Source organism: Amia ocellicauda, chromosome 2 (genome assembly GCF_036373705.1).
Source record: "Amia ocellicauda isolate fAmiCal2 chromosome 2, fAmiCal2.hap1, whole genome shotgun sequence".
In the NCBI taxonomy this organism is placed as follows: Eukaryota; Metazoa; Chordata; class Actinopteri; order Amiiformes; family Amiidae; genus Amia; species Amia ocellicauda.
This window is the reverse complement of record NC_089851.1, coordinates 46,284,680-46,302,009: the sequence shown is the minus strand read 5'-3', so window position 1 is coordinate 46,302,009 and position 17,330 is coordinate 46,284,680. Positions and strand designations below refer to the sequence as shown.

Here is a 17,330-nt window from a genome sequence, read left to right as displayed (position 1 = left end):
TGCTGAAGTATGACAGGTAATTGAAATGATCTCACCCTGTTGTGTTCATGCATGTAGGTATATAAAAAAAATACTTCAGTTCCAAGAGTCATAAAGTAGTGTGGTAAAACATTTTTATTTATATAATTACAATTAACATCGTTCAAGTCAGTACAAGCATGGGAAATTGTGTCACAGTATAACAGGTCTACTTCCATGTCAGATATAAATGGCCCATCCTGTGCATATAAAGCCTCTAGGCATTGTAAACCAAAATGTTATCAGACTTGTTAAACAAAAGCAGAAACAAAGTCTTGGGTCCTATTTTATTACATAAATAAGGCAGAAATACTCCATGTGTATGTGTTGTGCAGGGCAAGGCAATAGCCCCCCCAAGATAAAGTCCCAAACAAACTGTCATTAAACATAGCTATACACGATGTATGTTGACAAGGTAGGATTCTTAGCAAAATGCAGTGCCAAGCTTTCAAGTGAAAGCTTTTTCAGTTCACACAGATAAGGCCTAGCATGTGAGGAATAGAACAATTCCTCTATTATTTATGTAAAAAGCAGCCCATGGAGATTTTACAGAAAGGGGGTTATATGCTTCTGCTTTAATGTACAAATCTGTAACATGTATTAAGGTGTATGAGAGAATCCACAATTGATGTGTCAAAAATAAGTCAACTAGCAGTCTGTACATTTCAAAATACAGCCATTTTTTTTTTCTTAACTAGTCCTAAAAAACTACTGCAAAGCAAGTGCTAAAATAAAAAAAAAAATACATGTACAATTGGTCCCTTCAATATGAAAGATGTAGTTTCTTCAAAAAACTATTAGGAGTACTTTTTGTTTTTGCATTAGGATGATTTCTCATAAATTGATTGCTCTAACCCTTGAAGAAAACCTCAAAAGCCATGCTTTGTGTGTTAGTTTAAGTTGTCGATATTTGATTCAGTGTTTATGATCAGGGTTTAATTGTAATGACTTATTTAATACAGTTCATTGCTGGTGTAGGCCTATGTGGACAGGGTAGAAAGTGTCGTTTAAATCTAAATATGCTTTTTATCAGGAATACACCAAATCACTGGCTTCATTCGAGAGTTATTTTGCTTCAGAATTGGCTGTACGTGTTGTGATTTAACAAACGTAGCATTCACAACTTCATTCAAATATGGAAGCAAAATGTACAGAAATGCAAATACTAAACACACACTTCTACTGCAATGGCTTTACTGACAGTGATCGGAGAACAGTTAACGAGTCCTTTTCACCGCAGATCCTGATTTTAAGGACAGTCAATCCATTAAAAGCGGTGTAATGAGACAGATGTGATGCAGATCGTTTCCAGGGGAAAGAGGACAGTCAATCTTACCTTGACCGAAAGCAACGGTGAGCTAAACTCCCTGCAGCTCCCAGAGTTAAAGCTCACAGCCTGATGAATACCTTGCACAAACTCTACAGGACAGAAAAACATGTGCTGTTAGACAGGCTCCATGGCGTGTAGTCCCCATAGACGGTGGACGCAGGCAAAAAGGCGCGCTGGAGCGGCTTCTTTAGAGCAGACACGGAAGCTCTGCGGACACTATTTTTCTCTCTTTTCCTTTTCAACATTTTCCTGTGCTTTGCAGTGGGTGTTCAGCAGCCCTACGCTGACGTGAACCCAGAGTGGGCCGGCAGAGTATAGCGAGCACAAGTGCTGCTTCTCCTTTAAGAGGACGGGGGTTTGGCTGCAGCCACGTCTGATGTGGAGACACCAGGTCAATGAATGCTCCACAGGGATAATATCGGACACGTTGGTTTGCTTTACCTTGTGGAGGGGCACCGGTGCAGTTACCGACACGGCCAAAGACCCCGAACATGGCTGGACGCGGCTCGGCGTTATACACGGTCTTCCTCCTCTTCATTGCCACCCCTGCGCCTTTGTACGCGGAGACCGACTGGGAGCTCTACGACCTGGTGGAGGAAATCCCGCAGAACTTTTACGAGTTCCTCGGCGTGGAGCAGGTAATCCCCTTCCACGGTTTATTTGTGCTGCTCGCCTTGGCGAAGTTGCTGTGTGCGGGTGCATGTCGGTGGAGGGCTGGACTTCCGCTGTGCTGGTGTGTGATTTCTCCCGGAGCAGATGGCTGCTGAAGAAGCGTGCGACGCGAGCGAACTGCTGATAACAAAGTATCGATGTCGGCTGCGAGACGTCAGTTACAAAGTATCCGTGTTGCGTGTGATGAGACACCCACGCGTGTCGGCAGCTTCTTCTCGCAGTGGCTCTGAGCTTCTTTCCAGGCGCGCAGCAAAAGTGTCATTCATAGCCGGGCGCCGCCGCAGCCTCCCTGAGCCGCCTTGTGTGCGTTTCCACTGGGCTCTCCAGCCGCGATTGAAACGCTCCCGTATGTGTTCAAGACGACTGCGGGGATTAGTCGTACAGCTCTGGAAAACCCCAGGCTTGAGGCCTACCCCCGGTGCTCTTGAGACGTGGTCCTCCACAAATCGTGCCCGTACTGGTGGAGGGGTAAAGATGCTATATTAAGCGATGACGTGTCCTACATCATTCAGTGACGCATACCTTTTACAGAGGCTAGTTTGCAATGAGATGTTTCAGAATTTGTAAAGAGACGGCACCCTTGTACTACTGGATATACAAACTCCAAAGCCCTTGTGTGTATCATAAAGAAATGAATGGGGAACAGGGGGACTAAGTTAGTCATTGTACCAACACAACATAACTTTACCGGTCACTTAATAATGATAATTTGAAACTAGTCCAAAACACTGTACATTTCAGTTGATTGATCTACATGTCAGTAACGAGTCAGACTTCTAGGTTGTTGTTTGATGAAGACACGTTTGAAGTGAAACTGCTGTCTGAGTCCTACAATCCACGCTGCCTGATTGTAATGTCCCACAAATCCACGACACGAGTCCTGCTTCAGATAGTTCATTTGCACAGACGAGTCTGAAACCCAGTGTCCAGGCAGGCCGATACAAGTGAATCTGAAGGAACTATAAGAAAGTTCACATGCTGAGGTATTCTGTTATAAACATGAGATCCTTCAGAGTAACATGGGAAGATGATCTCTCTCATACACATACTTCATCACTATCACAGTGTATGATCGTCCTTGTGTGTAATTGTTTAATACATGTAAGTGTACCATTGTGTTAGCTGAAACACGCTGAAGTCATTTTAATTCCATTATTATTATTTATTTCTTGGCAGATGCCCTTATCCAGGGTGAATTATAAAATATAAGCACAATACAAAGTGCAAAAATACAGTGCAGTACAAGGCATCAAACATTACATATTCAATTTACATAACAGTGCAATTCAAAGCATAATACAGTTTACAAATTCCAATTTACACAAGTGACTACAATATATGAGGTCTTACATCCTGGATTGTAAAAGCTGAGTGCAGGTAAGATGTTAGGTCACAGTCAAGGGCCAAGGGAAAGGGAGCATAGGGGAAATCAAAATAACAATACGAGTACTAGTAATGCAAGGCAAGCAGTATTAGTTAGCTCATCATATAAAATTATACACCCACAGAAGTAAAAATGCTGGCTGTTTGAAGTCTGGATGCCCATTTACCCTGCCTTTCTGTGGGCAGTACTGTATGCATTGATGACTTCTGTTGATCTTGCAATGTTTAGCCCAGAGCAGAGTTGGTTATAGCAGTGCATGGGGTAATTGTTTCCTCTCTGCTGAAGAAATGTGAAGGGGGTAGGTGGCTCATTGTGTGAAGGTGGTAGACAGTTTTTTTTTTTTTTTTTTTTAAGATCTTGCAAGTGTACAAAAAGTAACAAGGCCTGGGAGCCAGACATTGTGTACAGTAGTGGCTGGACAATGCTGAGGTTTCAAATGTACTGGGGTGCAGGGATCACTGTGACTAGGCATGAGCACAGTGCATGTATTGGAACAGCTAAATCAAAAAGTCTGTCCAGCTATCTGGGAAATATGTGATTGTAGTATTCAAATGCATTTCGATGCCCTCTGCCCCCTGGAGAAATGTTTAATCGATGCACACTGAGGATTTAAATCTCAGAGATGGGTATTGGTGTTGACGGCTAAATAGAAAGCAACTTGGTAGCTTGATTGTTTGATCTGGGTTTAAATCACATTAATAATCCTTTTGTGGCTAGGGCTTATGCCACCTGTTCAAATGTTGTTTTTTAATTCTCTACTAAAACAACCAAACCTCTTTGTCATGTGTCTAATTGGTGTGCGTGACCATTGAGAAGCCCACTCGGACCTTTGTGGACTTATCAATAAAGTTATAGGTTGAGGTCATTGTTGCCGGAACAGTTTCTTAATTCCCCCAACCCGATGATTTATAATTAACGGGGATCAGACGGTTACATGACTGTGTGAAAAACTGAAAGGGAGAAAGAAAGACTGATTAAATTTCCCCTGGCCCCCACAGAACGCCTGGGGGCCACTCATTTACACAAAGCACTTCTAGGTGGCAGCTAAAGCCAGTTATTGAAGATATTTAAATGTGATAAAGAGAGAAAATATTTAATCTTCCCGCTGTATGAATGGCAGAGCTGAGGTCAACAAACCCAAAAATAAAAACTGCAGCACTGTGTCCTGGAATAGTGCTCTGTGAAAAGAGTGGGAAGAACCTGCCCATTCCTGTGAGCTCGCGGCCTGCTAAGTGCTGGCAGGGCTTTGTGCAGCAGTCCCCTGCTGTTCCTCATAATGAAGGCTGGAGTTCATCTCCATTGTTTAAATATTTGCCTTTTTACCCTTATTTGGAGTGTGTCCAAAGTGATTTGCATGGCAAATTGTCACATGGACTGTTTTTTGTTTTTTTAAGCAGCTTTTTCATATAGAGATTATTCAGTTTAATTATTTTTTTAATTGCAGATCCTCTGGAAGAAATGCATCTCTAGAATTCTTCCAGTTGTGGTTGTATTCACTCCCTCCATTTGTTTACTATAGTGTGCTCATCACACATACTTTTTTTATTTTTATCTCTTTAGCTTTTCAGAGCTGCTTGAACAACGAATCACCATTGTTTCATGTCAAGGGTGTGAATACTTTAAACTGCCATTGTACATAACAAGTATATGAAATGCTATCTTTGTTTCAACACAACAATTGAAAAATCTGCTTGAGCATCTTATTTTAGAGGTGTGCTTGTACTGCTGACAGTATGTAACTGTACCAGAGCACTCCCTGCTGCCACAGAGCAGCTACATGCAAAACTGCACACTCGGAGACTGTTGCTCACGGGACGCTCACACTTCTATCACCTTTCTGTGTAATGACTCGCAGAAGGCAAGTGATGCCTTAACGATATTTCTGAGGTTGAGGGACATGCCTTGTAGTCGAACTGCACATCCTGCATTATATTGCTAAGTCTGTGTCTGCATTTGTCCACTCTAGATCTATTTTGGTTTCACATGATTTAGTTCAATCATAGCCTAACATCCTATGTCCTATGGTGTGACATTTTATTTTAAAATATTTGTGTATAATGAGTGTTTGGATAATAAATTGTAGCTGTCTATATTACTGTTCCCTTGGCCATTTTATTGATTTTATTTTGGAAAGACCTCCTGTATGTCACTTGATGACAGACAGTGCTCATTTTGTCATGGCAGACACCACCTCTCCATTTATTTTCTTTAAACAACTCATCCTTCATAAAGTACAGTAATTCTAATAGTTTGCATTAGATTTGCCTTGAGATTGCACAAATGTACTGAATAAAATGCGGATTGTATTTATTACACAATTTTAAATGTCACAACATAGTACACTATACATAAAGGTGAATTATATAATAATGATGTGTGATGCACCAAATGAAAAACAGTACACCTTGGAAATCATTTTGAAATAGAACAGACCTTTTACATTGTAGCTTCAGTTTTAAAAATCCAAGATGTTGAGCTATGGACGGCATCAGCCATTTCCCAACCATTCAGTTCTGAACTCTGCTGATATGATGATATTCAGATTTGGTAATTATTTGGTTTTAAGTTACTTTGTAGCACTTTTCAGAGATACTAACAAGTTAGTCAATGTTAAGTATGGGAAACAATTTTAATGCAAGGACAGATGTGTGTTTTGGGAGAAATGGATGACCAACAAATTACAGATTTAATTTGGGGGGAAATTTGGATCTCTCCATTGTAATTGATCATGCTAGCAGTGACTTTCCCCCACTTGGCACTTGATTGCTGAATAGGCAGCAGTCAGATTTATTGCCTCACATGAGTGAAGCACCCAGCTTTCCTCAAAGTCGGTCTCCCTTTCTTGGAGTTCTAGCCCAGTGTGAACCTGTAGGTGTCTCATCGTGGTGCATGATGATGATTGCCTAATACTGCCATCCATCAGATAGGCTTTTTAGGCTACTGCCAATTTAGAGCACCCTGCTGTCTTCCCCCAATTTCCCTAACAATTGCCTAGATTTATTAACTCTGCCAAGGTTACAATTTTCTGAAATGTCTTAATGGGGATCTATCTATTTAACTTTTTCAAGTTTCTCTTGAGGATCCTAAACTCTACTCTATGATCCAGTTGAACTGTTACTGTGTACAAGCTATCAAAATCCTTCCATCCAGTCTATGCATTACTTAAGTTCTTAATAAATAACGTATGCTGCCTTTAAAGCTCATACAAGGACATCTACCTTTTAAGAGAATTAAAATCTGTATTTGGACGTCTGTTTTCCATGCTGTGATGACTAGGTCCCATGGAGTGACATGCACATAGCTATCTCACCCCCGGACATTTCTTTATTATCGTTCTCAAATGGACAGTTGTGAAGCCTCCTAGATCATCTCATGACCTTGAATCTGTTCACATATTTTTCTTGGTTAGATAAGCCATTTTAAAATAGTTTTTTAAAATATCCTTTTCTAAACTTCACATCAGAGGACTTTTGCCTGAGATTAAATGCCTTCAACTGTTTGAAACTTGTGCATGCACATTTAAGGTGAATGTGGTATATTTTAGAAGTCTATTTTAGAGAAACTCTGACTTGTGCTGCATCTTGTATGATCTACATTCTTGGTGCTGGTTCAAGTCAAGAAAGGAGAAGGATGTGAATAAAGCCACACAATGTTTAATTTCTAGAGAGGTCTACAGTGGTATGATTGCCCCTGTGTTTCCCTGTCTTTGGTAAATGGGTAATTATGAAATGAAACGGTAGACTACATATTAAATGGGCAGATCACCTTGAGTGGATTAAATGGATCCACAGAAGGGAGGAGGTTTCAACACTGTAGGTGAATCATATCACAACCTTTTTATGGTTTTATTTTTGTATCTTTGTGTAGGTAAGTGCCATTCTGCCAGTGTAGCTTTGGGCTGGCTCCTAAAATGAACACGCATGCTGTTGAAAGAAAATAAATAGCCGTCTGCTTATAATGATAAAAGTGTGATGCTTTGTCTGTACTGTAGATCTGAATTGTCACTGTTACTCTGTAATCATTGTCAGTAATTACAGCTGTTATGGACTGCATTACGCAGAAAGAAAATGGCAGTTCAGACACTTTTCTATGTAAATGTGGTTCTGCTGCTCAATTTGGAGTTGCAGTAACTACCATGCAAACAAAAACTGTTATTTCAGTCCCTGTTCCACTAGCCCTGTGTGTTATTACATCCAACATGAATAAACCTGCTGTAAATACAATTATAAACTAAGCATGCCCAGCGCATGACTGAAATCAACGGCCTCTGATTTTATTTTATTCTCTATATTTTTTCCAGCTTTTTTCGTGCCTCACTGATTTATACATTTGTATCCAAAGAAAATCTCTACTTCCATATGCAACATAATAACCTATGCATGTGATTTTAAGTTTTCGTAAGACGTAGTTTTAATTGCTGTCAGTTCAATATATGGGCTCCATCAGCTTTAAGGATTATCAAGCCACAGGAAAAAAAGAAAAGTCTCAGTTTTTGGTAGATCGCAGTAAAAAGGCCCAGAGTCTGACCGCACTGGGAAGGCTTCGTGAACCTCAGTGAAGTGCTTTGGCTCGCATGGGTTTTAACCACGATCTTGTTTAAACTCGCAGTGCCTTCGCATTAGATTTCACAGACTTGGAGCGGCGACAAGCTGGCAGAGCCGCTGCGCACTGCGCCCATGCCAAGAGCGCTCGCTGGAGAGGATGTTCAATCGGAGCGCGGAACTGTGTGCGCACACTTAATTAAGAACAACAAACAAACGTTTAAGCATGTAGTATTATGTACGACACATATGCAATTAGCAGCTCTCATGCCAGTTGTGTGAAATTGCAGCCTTCAGTACTGGCTATTCATCCAGGATTAATCTGTATGAAATGAAGGGGGAGTCACCCGCAAAGCAAGACGATTCACAGTCCAGCTCAGACGGAGGGAAACGAGCAAAGCTGATTATTCGGGTTGCATCTCTTCCTTTGCACCAGGCCATAACGATATGTGCATCGCGGGTTTTGCCGTGGTTATCACTTTACGTTTACTCTAGGACTGTATAATGTGACGCATTTTCTGCATCAACGGGTGATCTGGTTACCGAAACCATGGTAGTGTAGCCAGTTAGAGATGGGGGATTAACAGATCGTTTCAACTCAACATGTGGCTCTACAGTTATTCTCAAAAGAAGACCGCATGCGCCCAATTTCCTGGACCTGTTATTAGCCGAAATATTCAGGAGTCTGCAGGCTGTAAAACCCGGCACAGCCCAAGATGCTGAGCAATACGACTCCAATCGCCTCCCGACAAATGCCCATGATTAAGATCTCCATTGAACACAGACTGAGTTTAAATCAAGGGTTTCCAGAGCAATACATACAAAACATAACATAATATTTTCAGGATTTATTGCCAATCTAATTTCTGCACCTTCCAATTTACACTGGTGTTGTATCCGTATCCAGGTGGATGTATAAATGCTGCATTCAAAGCATTCCACCCTCTGTTACATTGGCCATGAATTGAAGCCGTCTCCTGTTTGAGTTTGGGTGAATGTGTTGTCCTCACAGATCCCAGAACCTTTAGATTGATAAACTATCCATCAATATGGTTTTATAAGGATGGTCCTGGAAGTACGGAATTTAATATTTAAATCTGACAAGTACTATGACCGGCATCACATTGTTGCAAACTAATGAATAAGATCTGCGTCCATTACAAAGAGTCTGCGGTCCAACACAAAAAGATGGTTATTGACAGATGTGAATGGTCACTAAGATAAAGAAGAGTGCCACTCAAAAAATAGCAAATAGACCTGGCATACCTAGCTTATACAGTGTCTGTACAGGTTAAACAAATTTGACACACTGAACCGTTTTTTCTAGTACTGAAACCATGCATTCCTCTGATGCACTGAAGTTGTCATGTCTGAAAAATAAAATCGGGGTTTGATATTTATGCGCTTTCATTTTCCTGCGACAAACCCGTTTTGACAGACAAATGATTCACGATGAATTTGCATTTTTTTTTTGTGGAAAATCCACGTTTCTCAGCGCTTAATTTGGCATCTCGCTAGATTGAACGAACTATAGAATAAACCACAACAAAAACAAAGTCCTGAAATACAGTTGCAGCGCAAAGCCAGGATTTCACGAGATTAAATTTACAACACGTTTGCCCTGGAGATTTTCCTTAAGCAGCCTCTTTAATGATCTGATTCACTGTCTTGTTAGTTACCAAAGAGGAAATAGTAAAATATTTACTCTCTTAATAAATATCAACTGTTGCGTCAATGACTCGCATGTATTAAAATTCGCTTTATTGAAAAAGTAACCAAAATCCGTTGTTGAGAATGAACCACTAACCAGGCAAGAAAGAAAGTCCTCTGAACCCTAATGAGAGACAGCATCTTCCTTTCCACTTTTCCATATTTTTTAATGCACTGAAACCACCAGCCATGCCCTATAATAGGAGCAGTCTGTGCACTTGCAACATTGCAGTCTGTACTCGGGGTTGTGTCACTTTGGTTCTGTACCTGCAGGCTTGCATTCATTAATAACCAGTTGCTCACAAATTAGTCTGCATGTCAAATCCATGGCTGCTTTTCTCTTTGATTTGCACTGAAAAAGATGTTTTGCATTTTGTGTGCATGTGGCAGTAGGTTCTGAGGATGCTTAGAAATGGTTCTAGGTGCTGAATTCCACATAGAGCTAAAGATTTGTTTTCAGCCCTCATTAACACAGCTGGCATTGAGTTACCGCTCTCTGTTTAGCCGAGACTCATTGTGGCCCAAAGCAGACATGCCAGCGTTGAGTGTAGCAGCAAAACCTCTCTGGCTGCAACCTCCCATTTGACGAGTGGAAAAGAGCTATTCCTGCACATTGGATCTTTGTGTTGTTGCTCTGAGTAGCCTACTTCTATAGTAACAACCCTTTCCCAAGCCGAAGCAGAGGCCTTGCAATTATGAAGCAAAATTAGCCGAATTCCTCTTTTCTTTTCCCCCCTGATGTTTGCAATTGTTTGACCTCCTCTGTTTTATGGGTGCCTTTGTTGTTTCCTTCAGTAGTAGTACTAAAGACTTTATTATTGAGGTTTGGAAAAACTGCTGTTTTTACGCCCCCACCTCAACAGGGGGCAGGGGAAAGACACCAGCGGACAGAGTCTCTGGCAGACCCCCTCCAGTCACAAATCTGTTTATTTGTTAACAAGCAAACAAACTACAAGTGTGTAAAACTCAAACTGCTGCCTTGTGCAGCACAATCTTTACATCCACCAGCACAGACGGCAGTTTTTTTTGTATGGATGTGGAGTTGAGAATAATAACTGGCTTTCACTTGCCCTGGGGTTAATTAGCATTTTAATTAAAATTACAATGGCATTGTTAGCGGAACATTAGAACTGTACTTTTTTTTTGTAGCACAATTGCAGTTACACAGCTCTGCCTGCCAAGATCATTACGAATACAGTTTAAAAAAAAAAAAAAAAGTATACTGCTTAATTGTAAACCAGGCAGAAAATATGGAGTAGAAGCATAGATGGACCTGCCTTGCATAAGTTCTTATGAATTTTATGCTTTTGGGGCTTTAAAAACTGCTCTATTTAAATAGTCATGTACAATTACTAAGTAAATGTAAGCAAAATAATAAACTCTTCTCATATTCAGATGGAAACCTTGCAGATGAACAAGGCAGTCCAGTGAAAGTGATCCGAGTAATTCAAATGGTCAGTGTGTGTAATGCAGGTAAATCTGGAACATTAAGGGTTTAAGATCCACGGTTGAAATAATAATAATGGTTTAATCAGTATCAGTGCGACTGACAATGCATTCTGTCCTGCAAGAGTGAAAACATAGCTGGTAAGACTAAATGAATAAAACATAGAAAAGGTAACTGCATGCTCCAAATAGCCCATATTTCTTCTTTACAGGATCAATTTCAGCAGAATGTTAACACTCAGAATAAAGGCAGAACTGAAATCTCATCAGTCAATTATATGAATTACATGGCCATGTATTGATTAAAATTGCAAATGTGGAAGTGTCAAGTTTCCACTACAATTACAATGCAAGAGTTATTATATTGTAAACGCCATGATTTTAATTGTAATTGAAAAATTGCACCATGAAATAAGTAATTCACCTCAGGTCTGGTCATTTGATCATTTATCAAAAGAAAGAAGAAAAAGAAAACAAGTGCCAGCAGGTATTTTGTGTGGGTTTTAAATCTCATTGCAATGACCAGTGTCTTCATTTCATAATGACCGAGCTGACGCTATTTTCAATAGAAAAGGTGTCCTGTGACTTCCTCAATGCCTGTATTGCCTGGCATAGAATATTGATCTGTCAGCACGAACCCTTTGTCCTTTACACTGGTTTGTCATTTCAGTGGCAGAACCTCCTGTTTAAAATTTATGCATATTCATTTGCTATCAATTAGAAAATAGTATATTTTGGCCTTACCTGGCACACTTTACCAGTATCAATGTTTATTGACAATGGCTATGCAGGGATTCCCATTTAAGCTCTGCATTTCTAAGTCCAGTAACAGATAGAAATGTAAGGGCTGAATTAAAGCTTTAACCTGAGCAGTTTAATCTCAATTAGTTATTTTCCAATTCCTGAAAGCGGCAGAGTGGGGAGCAGGGATGCGCTGGCAGCTCTTGACTTGGCCTCTTTCAGTGTGCAGTGGGAAACTTTCCAATACAACCTTTTATTTTTCCAGGATCAGCCAGTGCAAACCTGGCACTGTAGAACAGTCCTGAACTCTTTTAACAAGCTCTGGGCAGGATAGTTGCATGACCCCATTGTGGTAGTGGTCAGTAGGGGCAGAGTGGGAGAAGGTGCCAGTGTTGAAGAGACTGTAATGCTCACAGGCACCAGTGGAGCCTCTACTAGGTGGCCCGTAGGTCCCTCTCCCTTGTGTTGTTGGGTTGATGTGTGTCACCCTGCAGTGTGAGCCAGTTGCAACAGAGACAGAGTTCGCCCTCTGGAGGAGAAGAATGGCACAGTGGTTTCTGTGCTCTCTCCAGTTCATTCTGAGCAACACAGAATTAACTGCTCAAATTATTCATTTGTGTGGTCCTGTTTGCACTGGTAAAAGTGCATGAGAGCAAGATACTTTAAGGTGTGACCTCCATCTCTTTGTACATGTGCATGTATTTTAATGAAGTTAGTATACTCTGCATACAGATTACATAGTGAACACTACAGCTGTATTCACAAACCATTTCTTAAGTGTTTGAAATAATGTTATTTATTGATTTAATTTAGTTGCAGAAATATTGTTTGTAGAACTCTACTTCATGAATACAGTCATAGTGTTTATCTGTGTAAGCTCTATGCACAGTAGAGCAGCTTGATGTATGTTTGTATGTCTGTCTGTAAAATACACCTATCTAGATAGTTGGTGTCAATCCTTTCTAATATAAAGAAAATAAAACAGTCATGCTGGTTATCTGAACCGCTGGCGAGATGTGTGTTGTGTTTGTGTTGTTGGGTATATGATTGGTTTTACATTTCTAAATATAGTATTGTATATATTCATAGTATGTACTGTGTTGACAGTGAGAAGCAGTAACCTAATCTAAAAGTTGATTGATCGATTTTAATTTGATATCCATAGATGCTGCTGTTGTTCAGTATTCTGTAAGGGACTAGGATTAAATGCATTTTATGCCTTGCCTTTTTTCCTTCCGAAATATTATAAGATTGTGGAATACATTTCCCTTGCAGTTTTATTATCAAGCACGCCTCCCCACATTTTCAGGTATTACAGTTTTTCTTAATGTTTCATACATGGAGAGTTTTTTTTTTTTGTTTGTTTGTTTTTTAAGAACTTGCTGCATATAATTCTCAAAACTAAGCTTTCCAGGTATCATGTTAATATGGCATGCTATATCTCCCACTCAGTTACAGGACAGAAATCTTCCTATGATATCATTATAATCTGCCCAAATGATCAGAGCCTACTATAGTGAACATTAACATGGCCACTGGCACTTGCTTTTAAAGATGATTATTTAAATCCATCATAATGAATGACTAATTACCAGATAAAAGATAAATAATAGATATTAATGGCTCATTAATATTAATGCAGGTTTTAAGACGCTGTTGTTTGCACCGTAGCTAAGGAACGACTTATAATTGCGTTTGATCAGATTCTGTTTGTTGTTGAAGAATAAATAAAAGGAGAATCTGTGACTTGGTGGCTACATCGTTGTCTTGTGAGTTTTGGAGTTGGTAAAGCTTAAAACAATGTAGAAGCAGAATAAATATATTTATCTTTTCTGATTAATTTTAATAAACAATGGTGTTTAAATTTGGCTGACTCTCGCTTACCTTCTCATCTGTTTGTCTCTCTCGTTCTCCAAACGCACCCCAAACCAAAGGGACCCCATTTCAAAGTTACAAGCAGGCCACAGATTCATATGCCTGAAGAGTGATCCATCCTCTTGGCTTTCGTTTTTTGATTGCCAATGACAAGGAATACATTTTAAATTTAAATAAATATTTATTTCCCAGAAAAACTTCCAGAAAATTAAACCACTCAAGTCCCTTTTGTTTATAAAGAAAACAAACCCCTAAAAACAAACAAACAAAAAACACAACTGGAAAACAGTCCTGTGTCCCAGTGGAGTTCACCAATTGTCAACAATTACCATACACAAGAAAGAAAACCATACCACCACAAAATGTTAACCATTGTTGATAATGACTGAAATTGTTTGAAATGCCAAATTAGAGGTGGCTGATATACTTCAAAAAACGTAATGCAATATTTTTGTATTTTTCATACGATTTACTATATATCTCACGACTGAACATTTTGACCCTACTACTGAGCAGCTGCTCCAGTGAATGTCATTAACTGATGAGGTTTGGTATTTGTAAGGCATTTCTTCTGCAGTTATGTGTGCTGTGCTTTCCTGGGCACAGCACAATGTTCTCTTAATGTAATTTAGACCAGCCATTTAAAAATGTAACTTGACCTGGTTGATTAAATGCTTGAATCTATGTGCATCATATAAAATGTTAGTTCCCTTAATTTAAAACTCATTAACCTAACATAATAATAATTAAAAAAAAAACACTCTATTTTTCTCCAACCTGAAAAGATTGCGTTGGCACATGTATTATTTATTTTGCGATATACTGTTTTCTTCCCACGATTATTTAATAATGGATACAAAACTACGATACTGGTATATCCCCCAACCTCATTCCAAACTCAACCCATGAGTGTTGGGAGTCACCTTTGGATGGATGAAAGATGGATGAACGTGGAATGGCCTGCTACCAGGGGTCTTGGCTCTTGCTGTGCCTCAGAGCTGGTTGAGCAGGACCCCACGCAGGCTGGTCTGCTGACCTGGGAAAGTGTTGTTTTCAGACGGAACGCAAACAGCAGACATCATGGAGACACTAAAGCTCAGACTTGGCCAAGCTCTGAGGGCACCTTGCCAGAGACAGGATCCTTTAATAGCTGGCAGAGCAAGCTGTCCCAGACTGGCCCTGGCAGCCCTCAGCCTGTATTTACTACTGTGATCTTCAACCTGTTACACCATTATCCTCATCCAATATGTATGTTATCTTGCATTAAATATATGGATTGATGTTTCATTCTCTGCCCCAAGAGAATTACTTGCATGTTGTATGAATGAGTTTGCATAACCATATTTATTTGATTTAAAAAATATATATATTTCAGATCCAAACTGGATATAATATCACCGTAGCACAATACATTTAAGGTGATCATATATATTTTTTTTACAATAATATATAAATACTTGCATACACACACAGCTACGTATATAGTGGTAATGGGTAAATGTCTATGAACTCTTGCCATTACACAACTGTGTTATTTACTAATCTGGGTTCTGACTCTGATACTACAGAGGTTTTCCAGTTCCTGAGGACTGTGACCAAGAGAGGTATTTTATCCTCCAGGTAGATGGCATGGGTAGATGGATGGTCCTTGTGTGTGGACAGGCGAGTGCCGATGCCACCGGCCTGTGCTGTGGAGTCGTCTGAGAGATGGTTTAATTCTGCCGCTGATGGTCCATCCGTGGCTCGGGGGGGCTACTATCAGCGGACTAAGACCTGGGAACATGGTTTAATTCCTCCAACTGAAGAAAACAGTTGGGTCAACAAACAAACAATAGAGCTGAAGAGCCTCCAACTCATTGGGAGAGCTACATTCACAGCTGCAGCACTGGAGAGAGCTGGGGGAGTGCTTTGTTTTTGTGTGGTTTTATTATTTTTTTAAGTGTATGTGGTGTTCTGATGCTGCTCTGTGGAGTTTCTCACACACACACACACACACACACACACACACACACACACACACACACACACACACACACACACACACTGCTGGTGTACTCGGCACTGCCACGGAGCTGGCCACTGGATGGCAGTGGTGTGGAAGGAGTGATGTGCACACAGACTGCAGTGGAAACCAACAGCTAGTTCTATTGTGCAGTGTGAATGGGGAGGAACAAAGAAGAGGGCTGTCAGGCATTTTGATATTATTCAAAATTCCCACCGATTTAATATCCACTGTAAGGCATATCCACAGCTCCTCTAGGTGGAGCTTCAGTGCTGTTCTCACTGCCAGGCCACAGTGAGCGCGTTGTCTGCCTCCGTGCTACAGGGTCTCATCCAAATTGGGATTCAGACTTGCTCACTGCTTGGAATAAGGAGCTGATGTGGCTTAGAATATTGTCCTCCAATTTGGTCTCCTTGTGTTTGGTCTTCTGTTAGATTGGACCCAACATCCCATCACCATGAACTTGCTACTCTTCCGGCCTCCATTTGTCTCCCCCTTAGAGTGGGGTTGTCTTTACAGCTGTGAATCGACCATGTGTGATTATTTCATTAATTAAAAATAAAATAAAAAATCCTTTAATGTTTTTTCCAGAGATTCATCTTCAGTAGATGATGAGTAGCTCATGCGAAGAGGTTTAAGAAAAAGTGTTACGGCGGAATTTGCCGCAGCATTTATTTTTGAGGACAAAGGAACTCTCTGGATGAGGAATGCAAACTCGTGCCTAAAGTGTGTCTTAACATTCCGCAGGGTTTGGGTTTTAGTTACGGGATTGTCCGGAGCACCCAGCTGGGGTTCACACTGTGCACATAAGAGCAGGCCCTTACAGTGTTGCAGTGGGTCATTTTCAGTCTGGTCTGGAAATGACAGGATCTTTTAAAGAAGGGAGGGGTTTCCCTAAAATTGCAGGTCATTTGTACAGCAACTTTGGAGATTTTTCAATTATACAAGATAGAAGAAGAGAAAATCCCCATGCCAAAAAACAAAACAAAACAAAAATAACCATTGTCACACGGGTCTAATTGACTAGAATATACTTAAAATATATAAAATATACCTAGAATATATAAAAAGGTGATGCGCCCATACACACACACATACATGCATGCACTTTTATATATACACATGCACTCTCGGTTTCTAAATGAAAACTAGGAATTGGTTGGATATTTGGCATGCGATCCCGTGACCACAGACAAACCTGTGTAAAGCTACATTGTTTGCACATATACAGTATAAAGAAAATCAGTTGACTGAAGTCACTTAATTGAAAGCATAAACAAAGCAAACATTTCAATATATTGCACCATAATGTAATGCTTTGTTCAATCCGTACACTAGCAGGCTGAAAGAAAAAGCGCACCTTAAAGAAATGCTGATGTCCAGTAGGTTGCTCTGTTCTTGCAGGTGACCCGTACTGGGGCGGAAGTGCTGGAGTGCTGCAGGGTTCTGTGTGCCGGCCAGGGTCAGGGGCATAGCAGACCTTGGCTTTATTGTCCTTTATTGTATTTAAAAAAAAAATACAATAGAGATGTTCATTTTTTGGGTAAATTGCAATAATAATAATAATAATAATAATAATAATAATAATAATAATAATAATGCTGTTACCCA

The 17,330-nt window shown here is 40.1% G+C and overlaps 1 protein-coding gene across 1 annotated transcript in view; it reads left to right on the top strand.

Moving 5' to 3' along the window:
* Positions 1–1,252: 1,252 nt before the first annotated feature.
* dnajc1 (DnaJ (Hsp40) homolog, subfamily C, member 1) overlaps positions 1,253–17,330 on the top strand; it is a 71,025-nt gene continuing 54,947 nt past the window's right edge. Inside the window, exon 1 of the mRNA XM_066724691.1 lies at positions 1,253–1,986. Within this exon, the coding sequence (XP_066580788.1) occupies positions 1,840–1,986 (147 nt within the window). The 5' untranslated portion in view covers positions 1,253–1,839. The remainder of the gene's footprint in view (positions 1,987–17,330) is intronic.